This window comes from Bubalus bubalis, chromosome 17 (assembly GCF_019923935.1).
Source record: "Bubalus bubalis isolate 160015118507 breed Murrah chromosome 17, NDDB_SH_1, whole genome shotgun sequence".
In the NCBI taxonomy this organism is placed as follows: Eukaryota; Metazoa; Chordata; class Mammalia; order Artiodactyla; family Bovidae; genus Bubalus; species Bubalus bubalis.
The window spans coordinates 19,797,502-19,813,876 of NC_059173.1; the positions used below are offsets into that span (position 1 = coordinate 19,797,502).

The window sequence follows — 16,375 nt, forward strand, 5'->3', positions numbered from 1 at the left end:
CATTTCAGTTTAGCAGGTTTTTTCTTTTGCTCTTTTTATTTCCAGATTTCTTTCCAGCCAGTTTTCAGGCAACATTTTCTCACCAAGAAAGACCTCATCAAAGCTCTCGTGAAGAATATAGATATGGACACAAGCGTCATTCTGGAATATTGCAGGTAATTCTTTAAATCTCAATGGTATTTTTGCTATTAGTGTAACAAACTGGTAATCCTAATGAAAGAACACAGTGATTAACAATGATTATTACACATGACCCATGACTTCTGATGTTTTCTTTTGCTCAACCCCACACTGAGTAAATCCAAACCAGATTAAATTCTCTTATATATCACCTTTTAAATTCACTGTTTAGTATTTTCGCAGCTTGCCTCATGATAAGCATCACCTAGGGCCCTTAGTTAAAAATATAGATTCCTGGGTCCCTCTGTTGGTTCTGATTCAGCTGATCTGAGGCCCAGGAATCTGGTCTTAATATGTGTTCCAGAATCCAGACCATTTACATGATCAGAGAAGCTTGGGATATTCTTCCAAGCGAGTAAACTTTTGTATCAGATCAACTTAGGGGCTCAAAGTAATCTTAAAATTGGTGGAAAGTATGATTTAGGGAGAATTTTTTAAAAAAATAACTTAAAAAATCTAAGACTAAATGTTATTTATAGATACAGCTTAGTGTAATGAGAACAGTCAAACGATTTGTAATTTACATTTGAGTTTTATCTGTCTGATAAATTTAGGTATTAAATCTGTTGGCTCATTATTAGTTTCAAAGTGATTTTCCACACATCATCTCATTTCATTTTTATTGTATATTATCAACCAGTTTACGTATGAGTGAACATACCCCTCTCAGGTGCCCTGCGCAGGGTCAGATAATAAGTGATCATTTCTAAAATACCACGGATGCCGTAACCCTCACCCAGTTTGTGACAGATGAGTGGAATCTTGAGTTCTTGATAGTGAGACTGCTGAGCACCCTTCCTCACCAGACAGGGATCTAGTTCTTTGTCCTTGTGGATGGTGGGGAGTATTGTCCTCGGCTGTCACCTTCCTGGACTTGCACATCAGGAACTGGAGGCTACTCATAGCTCTGAGGAGCTCTGATTTACCTGTACTCCGATGTAACGAAACTCTGCCATTCTTGTTTGGACTGCTGCAAAGCCAGAATGAGGTACACACACTCCCTCTTCTTTTTTAACTGAAACTGGGAGATTTTTGCCTGTTGTTTTCTGGTATTGACCTCTTTTGTGAAATGTAAAGAGCTCTAACTTTGTCAGCTCATTTCACCGTCTTTATGCTCACATGGCATTGGTGATTTTTCTTTGGTTGACAGTGACTTTTGCCTCAGGCAGCCCCACTGAATAAATTTAGATGACCTTTAGAATTTCAGGGAATGACTTTAAAATTGTTGTTTGTAAACCTGAGTTTTCTGCGAGAAGCTCTGTCTAGAAAGACATGCATTCTGGGAGATTCATGTGTAACTGAATACTCATTTCAGCACGTTTCAGCTGGATGCTGATGCGGCCCTTCAGCTGTTCATTGAAACACTCCTCCACAACACGAATGCCAGCCAGAGCCAGGGAGACGTGAGCACAGGATCCACAAAGCAGCAGCGTTCCAAACTCCTGGCCAAAGCCCTCGAAATGGTTCCTTTACTGACGAGCACGAAAGATTTGGTCATCAGTCTTAGTGGAATACTGCATAAGGTAGATGAATGGTGAAATGAATGCATCGGGTCATTTCAAACAGCCGTCCTACCCTTAACTAATCAGATATATATGGTAACAAATTGGAAAAGTAAGTCCTATATTTTTTTGTAAAGTATTTTCAGAAAATTTTAGATTTCTGTATTCTTATTATAATTTAATATAGCAGTTTTCCTGTCTTTTTCCCCCCAAAATAAAAAGAGCCCTTTTTTTCCAGACTTTTAAAAATAGCACACATTCTTTGAAAAAAATCAAACTACAGAGAAGGGTATAAATCAAAAAGTAAATTTCCCTATAATCCCACTCCTGTAGATAAAAAGTTAATAGTTCGGTAGATATCTTAGATCTTAGACTAAATATACTATCCTTTTACTCTTTTTTTTTCATTTAACATATTTTACATGTCAATAAATAGACATCTCTCCCATTTTTGGTAGATATATATTTATTATTCCACTATGTGGATGTAACATCCTGTGTTTAACCAGGCTTTTATGAATGGACTTTTACATTGTTTGCAAATTTTAATTACTCTAAGTTGTTACAAGGAATATCTTCATACACACATATTTGTGCTCTTGTCTGTTTTTTTTTTTAGGGGATCTTCTGAGAATTGGAACTTTGAGGTCAAGGGGTAGTTTGATGGGGGAATGAAGGTGGATGGATGGGGAAATAAAATTATATGCCTACAAGAAATACCTCAGTTAAAGTTTTGTCTGTAATACAGCCAAAAATAATATAGGCTAGCTCAAAATTTATAGGTACTATGGAAATCATCTTCTCACTTTGTTCAGTGTTATTATTCATGTGAATTTAGTTGCCATTTAAATTGTTTTTTTTTAAGTAATGGTATGTGGGCAGAAACAGAACAAAGGAAATATTTCCTTTCTTTTTATAAGCATATATGGATACCACCACCCAGCTAGTTTTTGTAGCTTGTATGTGATTATAGCTGGAATGAAGTCCTTTGAAAAGGTTTTACTTGGAGGCCCACACTTTTAATTATGTCATTTCCAAAAAAAGGTCAGTTTTATCCTGTTCTAATTTTCTCATCGTAAAAGACAGAAATAGAATTTTAATTTAAAAATCTTATAAAATTTTGAAATTTTGATATGTTTATTTTTCTAGGTTTTTAGTCCCTTAAGAACATTTTTCTTTATTCAACCAACTTTGCCTCATACAGGTTTTTTTAAAAAAGAGCTTTCAAGATGTTTTAAAGCACATGTGTTTATTCTAAGAGTTGATTTTAGAGATGAGAAAATGTTAGTTCATTTTTTAAAAGAATAATCTAATTTAATAAGGTAAGGCACTGAGGTGTTATATTTGTAATCTGTGCCGATGAACATAACTGGCAACATCAACCAGCCTGGCAACATCTTCAGTTTTGATACATTTTTGTTTTTATGCAGTTGGATCCCTATGACTATGAGATGATTGAAGTCGTCTTGAAAGTCATAGAAAGAGCTGATGAGAAGATAACCAACATTAATATTAATCAGGTATAACAAATATATCATAGATTTTAAAATTATGTTTTTAATTTAGATCATTTTTAAAAATTACTCTTATTTAGTGTCTTTCTGAACTGTTCTCTGAGCCCCCTTGAAACTGTACATTTTTTTTTTTTACTCTTTCCTTTTCTTTAAAGGGATACAGAGTAAAAAGAGTTTATTATTCTCCATGTTTTATCTTATTTTATTTTATTTTTTGGCCACACCTCATGGCATGTAGGATCTTAGTTCCCCAACCAGGAATTGACTCTGCACCCCTTGCATTGTAAGTACAGAGTCTCGTACAAAGTCTTAACCACCAGAGAAGTCCCCTCTCCATGTTCTATCTTAATCCAGTTTTTGCTCTACTGGGGCAATTTAAAACTCGCCAAAAGTACAAAGCCACTAAAAGACTGATATAGAAGAATTAAGGCAAAAATATTTGTCATCTGGCAAAAAAATCCCAAAGCATGTAAGACCCAGAATCAGATTTAGCTTTCTATATTAGGTAGGTCCTGGACTCAATTCTATTTGAGTACTTGCAGTAACTTAATGGGCTTCCTCCCTGGTGACTCAGATAGTAAAGAATCTGCCTGTAGTGCAGGAGACGCAGGTTCAGTCCCTGAGTTGGGAAGATTCGCTGGAGAAGGGAATGGCTACCCACTCCAGTATTCTTGCCTGGAGAGTCCCATGGACAGAGGAGCCCGAGAGCTTCAGTTCACGGGGTCTCAAAGAGTGGGGCATGACTGAGCAACTAACACTTTTTTTTAGTAACTTCCTATTCTTTTATATATTTTGGTCATAGGAGCTTATATATTTTCTTAAATTAGCTTTTAAAAATCAAAAGAAAATGGGTTGATTTAAAAAGTAGTGCAAGCCCCAAGGATTTCCCAGGCATTCCAATGGTTAGGATGCAGCACTTTCACTGCCAGGGTTCAATTCCTGGTTGGGGAGCTAAGACCCTGCAAGCCTTTGCTGCTGCTGCTGCTAAGTCACTTCAGTCGTGTCTGACTCTGTGCGACCCCATAGATGGCAGCCCACCAGGCTCCCCCGTCCCTGGGATTCTCCAGGCAAGAACACTGGAGTGGGCTGCTATTTCCTTCTCCAGTGCACGAAAGTGAAAAGTGAAAGTGAATTTGCTCAGTCATGTCCGACTCCTAGCAACCCCATGGACTGCAGCCCACCAGGCTCCTCCATCCATGGGATTTTCCAGGCAAGGGTACTGGAGTGGGCTGCCATTGCCTTCTCCTTGCAAGCCTTTAGGTACAGCCAAAAAAAAAAAGTTATACAAGCCCCAAAAATATAAGATAAAAACTTAAAAGAAGATGCACGTGTGCACAGTTGCTCAGTCGTGTCCAACTTTTTGTGACCCCATGTAGTGTAACTCACCAGGCTCCTCTGTCCTTGGGATTTTTCAGGCAAGAGTACTAGAGTGGTTTACCATTTCCTTCTCCAGCAGATTTTCCTGACCCAGGGATCAAACCCATGTCTCCTGCATTATCAGGCACATTCTTTATCACTGAGCCACCTGGGAAGCTACGGAAGCCCTAAGAGAGGACATAGAGGATTCATTTTAGATCTGCTGCCTATGTACTTAAAGTGAAATCGAGTATTTTTAAGATACATCTAAAACTATTTGAAGAGAGTATAGAGAACTTTGAACTCTAGAGTATAAGACATCCCACCAGCAACAGCATTGCGGTGGTTTAATTTCCAGTGGAAATTAGTATAATTTCTTTAATAATCACAAAAGTTACAGTTTAGAAGAATAGTATAATAGTTTTAAAGGTAAAACTACAAAAGGTTTTGATCATCTTTATGAGGAGAGACTGTCCCAGGAATCCTGTGATGGTATAGAATTAGACATAAAACGCTTAACAATTAGTTTAATCTCATAGGGAAAAACCTTTTTATTTTAATACAGGCACTAAGTCTTCTGAAACACTTGAAGTCATACAGAAGAATTTCTCCCCCAGTGGACCTAGAACATCAGTATATGTTGGAGCACGTCATAACTTTGCCATCAGCTGCCCAAACCAGACTGCCTTTTCACCTAATATTCTTTGGCACAGCACAGAGCTTCTGGAAAATTCTCTGTATGTTCATTAACCTCTTTTGAATTGTCCTGAACAGCCAAAACCTTTTCTGTAGGTAAATCATACTATCTTTGTTTCCTTTCCAGCTACAGAACTCAGTGAAGAATCCTTCCCAACCTTGCTCTTAGTTTCCAAATTAATGAAGGTAATGGGTTAAAACTGAAAGTCGTATCTTTGTTCTGTGATTCTTTCAGCCCCTCTGCAGAAAAATTTATGTAAAGCCCGTAAAAGTGATCATATAAGTCAGTCATATAACTTTTCCCTTCTTTGAAGTTCTCTTTGGACACTCTGTATGTGTCTACAGCCAAACACGTTTTTGAAAAAAAGCTGAAGCCCAAGCTCCTGCAGTTAACACAGGGTAAATCCTCAACACTGATTAACAAGGAGATAGTCAAGATCACTCAAACCATCGAATCCTACCTGTTGTCCATAGTTAACCCAGAGTGGGCCGTAGCCATCGCCATCAGTCTTGCCCAGGATGTCCCAGAAGGTATGGATTCTTCCTTTAATTGCGCTTCAAATGGTTGGCTGTGTTGTTTTCATAACTTGTTAAAAAAAAAAAAAAAATGATGCTCCTTTCATTTCCTTCCGTTTCTTTTAAGGAGAAGAAGTATGATAGCTTAGAAGTGTATGGGACTCCACTGGCAGTCCAATGGTTAAGATTCCACGCTTCCAGTGCAGCGGGAGGAGTTCGGTCCCTGGTCAGGGAGTTAAGATCCCACGTGTTGCGTGGCATGGCTAAAAAACTTCTTTTAAAAAGTAAAGAAATATATTTGCCCCCCTGTCCTCACTTGTAGCACTGTCATATGTTAAAGAGGCACCAGTGAGGGGCCTTCCCTGGTGGTCCAGTGGCTAGGACTGTGCTCCCATTGGCAAGGGGTCTGGGTTCAATCCCTGGTCAAGGAACTAAGAGCCCATATGCTGCAACTAAGAGTTCAAACACCGCAACTAAAGATTCTGCCTGCCACAAGTAAGACTTGGAGCAGCTAAATAAATACATTAAAAAAGAAGAGGCACCAGTGAACTAAGCAAGATGCAGTGTTGCTTGCTTGGGGCTCAGTGCCAGAGACACTGCCCAACTTGAGTATAAACTCATACCCTCTCATGTCCAATCATACGTACTTTCTGTAACGAAACCTTAGACACTGTCTCATGGTCAAACAGGTACACAAACACTTATTGCCATGTTTTCAGTTGTAACAAGTCTAAAATAAGTAATTTTTCTAAATGCTCATTTGTCAAAAACTGGTTAAAAAATATAAAGAGTATTCATAGAATAGAGTACTGTGTAGCTGATTTGGAAAGATATCCGAGATATATATTAAGTGAGAATAGCAGATTATGCTCCATATATGATCTTATCCCATTTGGGATAAAACGCTTGTACACACGTGTGCACACTTGCACACAGAGAACTTCTGGAGGAATGTAGAGGTCTAGGGAATGGGAACAGAAGCTGCAGAGATGGCCCTCTGTGGACTCTGCTTCCTGCTTTGTCTCCTTCTGTCCTGCTTTAATTGTTTTTTTACAGTGAGTATGCCTTCCTGTTGTTTTAAAACTGGCTAATTTGACTAAAATGCATTGTCTTTAAAGGATTATGATTTTCTTTTAAGTCTTTTCTTTATCTCTTTAGGTTCCTTCAAGATGTCCAGTTTGAAATTCTGCCTATATTTAGCTGAAAGGTGGCTTCAGAATATTCCATCTCAGGTGAGTCTGAACTGTAAGATGGAAGGCTCCTCTTTCTTTCTTTCTTAAATTGAAGTATAGCTGATTTACAATATTAGTTTCAGGTGTACAACATACTGATTCAAAATCTTCATAGGTTATACTCTGTTCATAGTTATTATAAAATATTGGGCTATATTCTCTGTGCTCTACAGTATATTCTTGCAGCTTATTTACTTTATTCATGGTAGTTCATGCCTCTTATTCTTGTACCCCTCCCAGCTTTCCTCTCCCTACTGGTAAGCACTAGTTTGTTTTCTCTATCTGTGAGTCTATTTCTATTTTGCATATATACTCATGTATATTTTTTAGATTCCACAGATAAGTGATGATATCATACAATATTTGTCTTTCTCTGTCTGACTTATTTCACTAAGCATAGTACCCTACAGGTCTGTCCATGTTGTTGCAAATGGCAAAATTTCATTCTTTCTATGGCTAAGTGTATTCCTTTATATATATATATGTATACCTCCAGTACTCTTGCCTGGAAAATACACACACACACACCACACACTATATCTTCTATAGCCGTTTATCTCTCAGTGGACACTTAGGCTGCTTCTGTATCTTTGCTATTATAAATAATGCTGTTATGAGCATTAGGGTACAGGCTCTGCTTTTTTTTTTTTTTAAGTTCACATTTCTATTTCTTTTTTAAAACTTCTTTTTAATTGGACGATACTTGCTTTACAACACGGTGTTGGTTCCTGCTGTACCACGGTGAGAATCAGCCACAAGCATACATATATCCCCTCCTTTTTGAACCTCCCTCCTCTGCCCTCATCTCACCTCTCTGGGTTGTCAGAGTCCACTTTCTTTTTAATTTAAGCTGTGCTCTCTAGCATCCCTTTTCAGCCCACCCTGGTGATAGATATTTTCAAGGGTTGGGGACCTAAACTGGAGAAAGAAGATGAGGCTTGGTGTAGATACTGAGGTTGTAACTAAGGCAGGAAGGGACCTTGATTGATAAAGATGGATTCTTAGTCTCACTGAAGATTTAGAAAACAAGTTTCTGTTTGCTTGGAATTTTTTAAAAGGATGAGACACGTGAAAAAGCTGAAGCTCTGTTGAAGAAGCTTCATGTTCAGTACCGGCGATCAGGCACGGAAGCTGTGCTCATAGCCCACAAGCTGAACACTGCCGAGTATTTAAGAGTGATCGGAAAACCAGTCCATCTCATTGTCAGTCTGTACGAACATCCCAGCATAAACCAAAGAATTCAGAATTCATGTGGTAAAGATTATCCTGGTGAGGGCAAAACTCTTTTTGTATCTTTCCATCCAAGGAGAATTACCCTTTTGATTCCCTGGTATCTTGCATTGAAAACTTGGGGTTCTTTTTTTAATTCTTTTTTTCTTTTCTTTTTTAAATTCTTTATCTTAGATATTCACACAGCTGCTAAAGAAATAGCTGAAGTCAATGAAATTAATTTGGAAAAAGTCTGGGACATGTTGTTGGAAAAATGGCTGTGCCCATCCGCCAAACCTGATGAAGTAAGTGCTTGCTTGGATGGTGTCTGTTGTTGAATATGAGCCAGTGGTGTCTTCTCAAAGAAGAGGGTAATTATTTGTCTCGCCATGATATGACTTCTCATTAGAAGCACAGGCTCTTAGAAGAAGGAACATTTGAGCATTTTAATACCTCTGTCATCTGATGAGTTTTAATGAAGTTGTTTACTTTTTCTTTTCCTTTAAATATTATTTTGCAGCTAGTCTGTCTTTTCTTTTTTCATTTGCCAGTATTTTTTTAATTGAAATATAGTTGATACAGTCTTCTTTTTAATTGATGATTTCAGATGAACTGTTATATAATAGAAGTGGCCTATGCTTAGACTTTAGGGTCATATGATTATTTTTTATTTTGAAATAATTTTAGAGGTACAGAAAAGTTGCAAGAATAGTACAAAAGAATTAGCTGTGTATCCTCCACCCAGATCTGTCAGTTTTTAAACATTTTGCCACATCTGCTTCGTCATTCTCCCTATAATATGTTTACCCATAACATTTTTCCGAACCCTTTGAGTAAATTCCATGTGTCATGCCCTTTTACCCTTAATAATTAGGTGTGTAATTCAAAGAACAAAGATTTTTCTCTTATTGAACCACAGTATAATTATAAAAATCAGACACAATTTTAATACAGTATTGATAAAATACATATATGTATATGTTTGTATACTTGAATTTATGGTCCATGTTAGAGTTTAACCAGTTGTGCCAATGATGTTCCTTATAGTAATTTTCTCCTCTGAGACCAGGATCTAATCCTGGATTATGTGTTATATTTGTCATGCCTGTAATTTCTTTCACTCTAGAACAGTTCCACAACTTTTCTGTCTTTCATGACACTGACATTTTTGAACAGTTCAGGCTCGTTATTTTGTCAGCGGCCCCTCCCCTTGGGCTTTTCTGTGTTCTCATGATAAGACTGGAGTTTTGCATTTGGGGCAGTATGTTACCTGGGTGATAGGGTGTCCTTCCCAGGGTATGAGGTTTAGAGGCACATGATGCCTCTTTGCCCAGATAGAGGATGTGAATTTAGATAACTTGGTTACACTGTTGTTTATTTCTCTCAGACACAGTTACTATATTTCCTTTTGTAATTACTAAGGGAGGTGTTTTGAAACAGTGTAATATCCTGCTCTTCTCCACATTCCTCCCTGCACCACCCATAGCCCTTACTTCCTTTGTATTGATGATTCTTATTTGACTCTTATCTGTGCTGAGACTTTGTCTTTTTTGGAGGGTGCAGACTCTCTGGTTTGCAAAATGTCTCATTCTGGATTTATGTTTCTGATGTTTCTCATGATTAGATTCAAGTTATGGATTTTTAGCAACAATATTCTGTAGGTGATATGTTCTCTTCAGTGTATCACGTAAGGAGACACATAATGCCAGTTTTTTAGAAATAATATTAACATCTAAATTTGTGATGGGATTCAGCATTCCAAATGCAAAATTTTCTGCACTGTTTCTTCTCAGTTTTCAGGGAGAACTTACTTAAGGAGATTCTGTAATTCTTCTGTTCACCTAGGCAGGTATCCTTGGAAAAAAAATGTATTTGTAAACAAGTAGTAAAACTGATGTGACATTAGCTTTTCAACTCATGGTTTTTATATCACTTGTAATTCAATTTAATAAGTATTTTTTAAGTGTTTACCAAGAGCAAGGACCATGTATCAGTGGAAACAGAAGAGTTAGAAGCATATCCAGGCCACACAGAATCTATGGTTGACACTCAAACCCCCATGTTTTAACTTAATGCATAAATCTGGAACACTAAACTGAAATCCCTGTGAGACTAGAAACTGGATTTATACACCTAATGCACCTAATGCATTTCTGTGTAAGTCCCCATAAATATATACTGAATTAATGGACAATTCATACAATTCACAGTCCTTTCCTTTTAAAAGTTATGCAATGAATGTAAACTCCAGGAGGATAGGAATATTTGTTTTGTTCACTCAGGGAACCCATGTGCCCAGAATTATGCCTGGTGCATGGTAGGCACTCACCATGTATTTGTTGACCGAATGAATTTGAGTAAACCCGTTTTTAAAGCAAGAATCTTCTCATCAAGTGATGAATTACACTAATTTCTTATCTGTAAATGTAATTGTTTTATAAACCTTTTTTTTTCTTTGTTGTCATCAAACATGGAGGTGCTGGGAGTTGAACCCCAGGCCTTGTGCACGCTAAGCATGTACTCTGCCACTGTACCACACCCCCTCCTGTAAATATAATTTTGCATGTTGGACTTTTTCATTTAATAGACTTTCATAAGCTTATGTAGTCAATCAATTTTCTTCTGTTTTTAACTTGTTTATCCACTTTTTCAAAGACACCATCAGAATTGTTTGAACTTCAAGAGGATGAAACACTACGAAGGTATTCTTCCTTTACTTATATTTGTTTACATCCTGTCGCCCAATAGGAATCTTACCAATGATTTTAAAACCAATGGTTTTAAAAAAGGCTTTCTTAGTATAACTTGGATCAGAACCTCTGAGAAGAATCAGTTCATTGACACATGACTATGAGTGTGTTTAAATATCTCCAGTCAAATAAATAAAGAAACAACCAAGATCCAGAGTTTCTGAATCCTCTGTGAGTTTGTACATTTAGCAGAGAATGTACCGTGAGCAAAGGAAAACTCTTGTGTAGCCAGGACTCTGACCCCAGACTTGTACGTGTTCTCTGTCCCTGTCAAGCTAGGCTGGTTCAGATATGGGCCACCAGGATTCCTTTTTCACTTCTAACCTAAGACAGACCCAGAAAGGCACACTGGTGTCACATACTATAAGTCTGATTGGTAATGGCTTGCTCTCTTGAGCAGACTTATCCGTGCTCAAATCAGAAAACATGGTAATCCATTAATGATGCTTGGCTTAGGCATGAGAGAGGGAGTGGTGGCATGCATGCCAGCTTCTTGCCATTTTGGTATAGGCCAAAAGTGTCGATAGGTCGGGTCACTCATGCAGCTCTACACCCTACATCAGTCATGGAGATCCGATAGTGAGAGAGGGTATAGGAAGATAAACCCCAGAAAAGGATTTCTCCTGATCTGGGCAGAACTGGTCTAGTACCCCCTCCAGGCTCTCCTTCTCTCTGGGCACTCCCTCGTCCTTGCTTAGTCCTTCAAGAGCAAGAACACCTTTGTCTGAGCAAGAGGAAGCAGCCAACACGGAAAGGCTTAGGGGGAATAGTTCATAGAGAAAACTCCCAAGATGGAGATCCCAGAGAGTAAATCATGGCAATTTCATAACTTCCTGTCTTTTCCCACTGGAATCTCTATCCCTTTTTCCTCCAATTTGCCTGATCCATCTTGCCCTTCTCTTGGGAGCCAGGGGGAAGGCAGGCAGTCTGCCCTGAGTCCCGAGGTTAAAATGTGCCCTAACAAGGTCCTGTGAATTAAAACACAAGTTTCCATGTATAGTGGTGTTCAGTGTACTTTGCAGCTATGGTTTGTATTAATTTCTTAACCAGAGAGATTTAAACTATCAGAGGTTGCTTAGCCATTTCCTAGATGAAAAGAGTGAGGCCTATCTTTTGTGTCTTTATTATCTTCTTTAGCTGTGAAGGAACCCAAGAACAGATTAAGCATCCTTTAAAGAGGAAAGTAAACAGTGGCCTTGACCCATAGCCCTTCTTTGGGCTGTCTGATGCTGTTTTTTTATGGATAATAAAGCAAGTCTCTTGTTTTGCTAATCAGTCACTAAATTAAAATCTAAATGTAATAAAAAAATATTTTTTCAGAGTCCTGTATCTCCTTCTGTCTCGTCCAATTGATTATAGTTCAAGAATGCTGTTCATCTTTGCAACATCAGCCACAACCGTAAGCTCTAAAAACTTGGTCAAAACTCATTTTTGTATCTCATATTTCAGCTTAACATTTTTTCCCTGCATATTTACTATTGACAGATGAATAAGATAATGCTTTCTCTGTACTTACTCGAACTATGTCTTACTCTGTAGATGAGGTTTGTAGTGTCTGCTGAGCTCCATTTAGTGCTGGCTGCAGAAACATCCTATTTTGCAAACTGAGTGGTGCAAGTGTTGGCAGTTCCCACGGGTTATCCACGTTCCCTCTCCTGACACCCTGGTCCAGTGTTAGTCACTCAGTAGTGTCTGATTCTTTGCAATTCCACGGACTGCAGCCCTCCAGGCTCCTCTGTCCATGAGATTTCCCAGAGAAGAATACTGGAGTGGGTTGCCATTTCCTTCTCCAGGGGATCTTCCTGACCCAGGGATCGAACCCGGGTCTCCCACATTGCAGGCAGACTCTTTACTGTTGGAGCCACCAGGGAAGCCCCCAGTCACATTCCTAATACCAGGGACCCCCAGCCAGCAGGCCTGAGAGAAGTCTCCACTCTGGTCTCCAGGCCCTGCCTGACCTGTCGCACCCCCCTCCCACTAAACTCTTAACTAGTCAGAACTTCCCCTTATCCCTAAAAGCATGTGACTTCTTTGACCTTCAGGCCTGTCTGTATGGGAATGCTCTCTGGGGAACTTCCCTTAGTGCTTCATTCTCTCATTGCTGAAGGCTCAGGTTTGCTCTCTGGTCAGGGAGCTGAGATCCCACAAGCCACAGGACGTGGGCAAAAAAAAAAAGTGCTCTCTGAGGCAGTTGGAGCTGAGGGACAGGAAAGATGTAGGTAAAAGGATAGAAGGAAAAGAGGGAAAGGCTAAGATGCTGATCATTTGTCCTTGATGACAAGCAGCGGGAAGGAACTCCCTCTTTCTCTTGCATCTTAGTTTATCTGATAGTTATCCTGGCAAGTAAGTAAAAATGATATTCCTTGACAAAGTACCAGGTTCAGCTCCCAACTCAGTCATACAAGTGCTTTTCCCTGAGAAAATCCTTGCACCGCGTTGTGTTCATGTGTACGTCCTGTCGTGTCACGTAGACATTAATGAAAGCACTTTGATTAATTAATAATGTGTATGCAAATGTGAACTCAGTTATATATTAATTTTTACTGCTTCATCAAGAAGCCTCTTAAGTGGACGTCTCTCTTGTTTTCAATACTGAAAATGTGAAGAATGCGGCGGCTCTCACAGCAGTCGGGTGTTCCGAGCATTTACCCACGAGGGCTTTTGCACCATGAGTGCAAATACTGGGTTCACAGGTCAAAAACTATCTTATGGGAAAACCCTAACCTGAACTTTTTGGCCAACCGGTATTAACAAAGTGTAAATGGTAGAGTCCATCATGGTATTATTATGAAAGTGGTTCTCACCCTGTTCTTTCTGAAAGACTGTGAGGAACCCTTCAGCCCCCAGGCAGGGGACCATGGAACACAATTTGAGAACCACTGAACCCCCTCCCCCAAGGGCAAACATAGACTTTAATCTTTCTTTTTTTTTTTTTTTTTTTCCTAATTTGGCCATGCAAATGGCTTGAGGGATCTTAGTTCCCCCACAAGGGATTGAACCTGAGCCCTGGGCAGTGAAAGTGCCGAGTCGTAACCACTAGACTGACCGAGAATTCCTGGCTTTAATCTTTTAAAAACCAACATGGCTCAAGTCACCTAGATTGAAGCTCAGTTACCCAACTAAAACCCACGGGGGCAGCTCTGAAACCTCTTTGGTCTTACAGATGCTCAGGATGCACCAGCTCACTTTCGCCCACAGAACTCGAGCCCTGCAGTGTCTCCTCTACTTAGCTGACAAGGAAACTATAGAATCTCTCTTCAAAAAATCCATCGAAGAAGTGAAGTAAGTGGAATTTTTAAAATTGTATTAATAGAAAACGGGTCACTCTTTGGAACCATAACTTTTAAGCCTCTTAGTTCAGAAGATTACATTAGAGGGGCTGTGTCAACAAGGTGCTCTTGCCTCGAGTGTCCTTGTTCTGGCAGAGAGGAAACAGGCCCTGAAGGACATCTTGTTTCTCTCGAATCTTTGAGACTTTCAGAAACTGAGTGTTTTCTTCATTTTCCTCCAGTTGATTTCTTTCTAATATTTCTTGACTATATCTTAGAAGCCTAAAACAGACATGTAATAGACCAGTCCAATATTTCTAAGTGTTGGCTTTTATTTTAAACGTAAATGTGGCTAGTGAAGAGATTCCCATTTCCTGCCTCTGTTTTCCAGATCTTACTTGAAATGTATAACTTTTCTGGCATCGTTTGAGGCGCTGAATATCCCCATCACCTATGAATTATTTTGCAACAGCCCTAAAGAAGGAATGATTAAGGGTCTTTGGAAAAACCACAGCCACGAACCCATGGTATGTACACCAAGATACCTGCAGTGGCGGCCTCCGTTGTCTCAGATGCTGCCTACCACCACTCAGATCCCTGAAAGACAGATCCAAAGAAACCCTTGATTCCTGAACAGGTCTGCTGCTCTGAGAGCTTTCCTGTTTTCCTCTCCTGGCAGGTGACATGGCAACTTGGAAGTCACCTTACCTCTCTCCCAAAAGCCTAAGGCCTGAAGCCATCCCTTCCTACCAGGGCAGGGTGGTGGGGGGGAACGCTTTTTTAATCTTCCCCAAGCCTGTCTGTCCTCATCTAGACAGACTATCCTTGTGCAGGAAGTTTTGTTCCTCTTCTTCTAGTTACCAGTGGGAGTTCAGTCTCTGAGGCAGCTGGAACCCAGGGCAGGAAGGATATGGGGCCAACAGGCAAACTGTTCTAGGACACAGGAAACAAAGGGGGGAGGAGAAGGAGCCTGAGATGCTGTTTGTGAGTCCATAACATCGAGAAAGAAAAATAATTATTTTTTTCTTTCCCTAGACAGATGAGGGTCTTCATTGAAATTAGGCAGTAGACACAGGTTGGCTGTAAGCATATTTTGTCTTCAGCTATCCTACCTTTTCCAAAGATGGTTGAATTTACTGGTGTCTTGAAACAGTATGAATTTTTTTCCCCCTGCTTCAGGCAGTAAAGTTGGTGACTGAGCTTTGTTTAGAATACAAAATCTATGACCTGCAGCTTTGGAATGGACTCTTGCAAAAGCTTCTTGGCTTCAATATGGTAAGTAAAACTCAGTGCCCTAGACTGCGGTATATTTTAACGATTTTGCACAGCATCTCCTAAACATTTTGCACTGATACTTGTTACTGAACAGATGTATGCGGAAAATGTCCACTCTCATTTGGTTCATGTCCAACTTAAAGAATGTGGCATGAGGCCAGAGAAAGTGCAGTCTCAAAACTGACCTAAATTTCATTCGAAACAAACAGAAGATTCCCTGATGTCTTTTGATGTTTGTGGATTTATAGGTGAACTTCTCTGGTGACCCCAGAGAAGATACATTTTCCTGATATTCTTTGTGAAAGTTTCAGACTCCTAGATTGGACTTTGGAATTTTTCATTTGGGTAATCTTCAGAACTTTTCTGTCTCATTTTTTCAGATTCCTTATCTAAGGAAGGTTTTAACAGCCATTTCTAGCATCTATCCTCTGTGGCAGGTATGTAGTTTTCTAAAATAAATTTTATAGAATTTAATCTTTAGACTCACTGACCTTGTGGCTCACAGATACCCTGGATTAAGTAGTCAGTTCCTCAGTGAAGCTGCAGGGTGCTGTTTCATTAAAATGGTGCCTGGACCAGGAATACTCAGCTCGGACTTTGCCTTCCCCAAGACATCACTTCCCCCAGTCCCCTAGGCCTCATGAATCACATCTCCATTTATGCCCTTAAAACACATGGGCTCAACTATAACACTGGTCATGGTATAATTTATTTATTTTTAAAACATTTATTTACTTACTTATTTGGCTGCATCAGGTCTTCGTTGCGGCATTTGGGCTGAGTAGTGTGGCATTTGGGCTTAGTTACCCTGCAGCATGTGGGATCTTAGTTCCCTGATCAGGGATAGAACCCCTGTCCCTTGTATTGCAAAGCGGA

General features: G+C 39.4%; 1 protein-coding gene across 2 annotated transcripts in view; it reads left to right on the forward strand.

Moving 5' to 3' along the window:
• The window catches only part of KNTC1 (kinetochore associated 1), a 69,544-nt gene that overhangs the window by 46,249 nt on the left and 6,920 nt on the right, over positions 1–16,375 (forward strand). For both annotated transcript variants that reach the window (XM_006047195.4, XM_006047194.4), the window contains exons 43-57: positions 46–155; positions 1,496–1,703; positions 3,113–3,202; positions 5,118–5,289; positions 5,376–5,434; positions 5,563–5,779; positions 6,923–6,996; positions 8,055–8,265; positions 8,401–8,510; positions 10,861–10,907; positions 12,276–12,354; positions 14,119–14,237; positions 14,616–14,751; positions 15,404–15,499; positions 15,880–15,936. In XM_006047195.4, the coding sequence (XP_006047257.4) occupies positions 46–155; positions 1,496–1,703; positions 3,113–3,202; positions 5,118–5,289; positions 5,376–5,434; positions 5,563–5,779; positions 6,923–6,996; positions 8,055–8,265; positions 8,401–8,510; positions 10,861–10,907; positions 12,276–12,354; positions 14,119–14,237; positions 14,616–14,751; positions 15,404–15,499; positions 15,880–15,936 (1,785 nt within the window). The remainder of the gene's footprint in view (positions 1–45; positions 156–1,495; positions 1,704–3,112; positions 3,203–5,117; positions 5,290–5,375; positions 5,435–5,562; positions 5,780–6,922; positions 6,997–8,054; positions 8,266–8,400; positions 8,511–10,860; positions 10,908–12,275; positions 12,355–14,118; positions 14,238–14,615; positions 14,752–15,403; positions 15,500–15,879; positions 15,937–16,375) is intronic.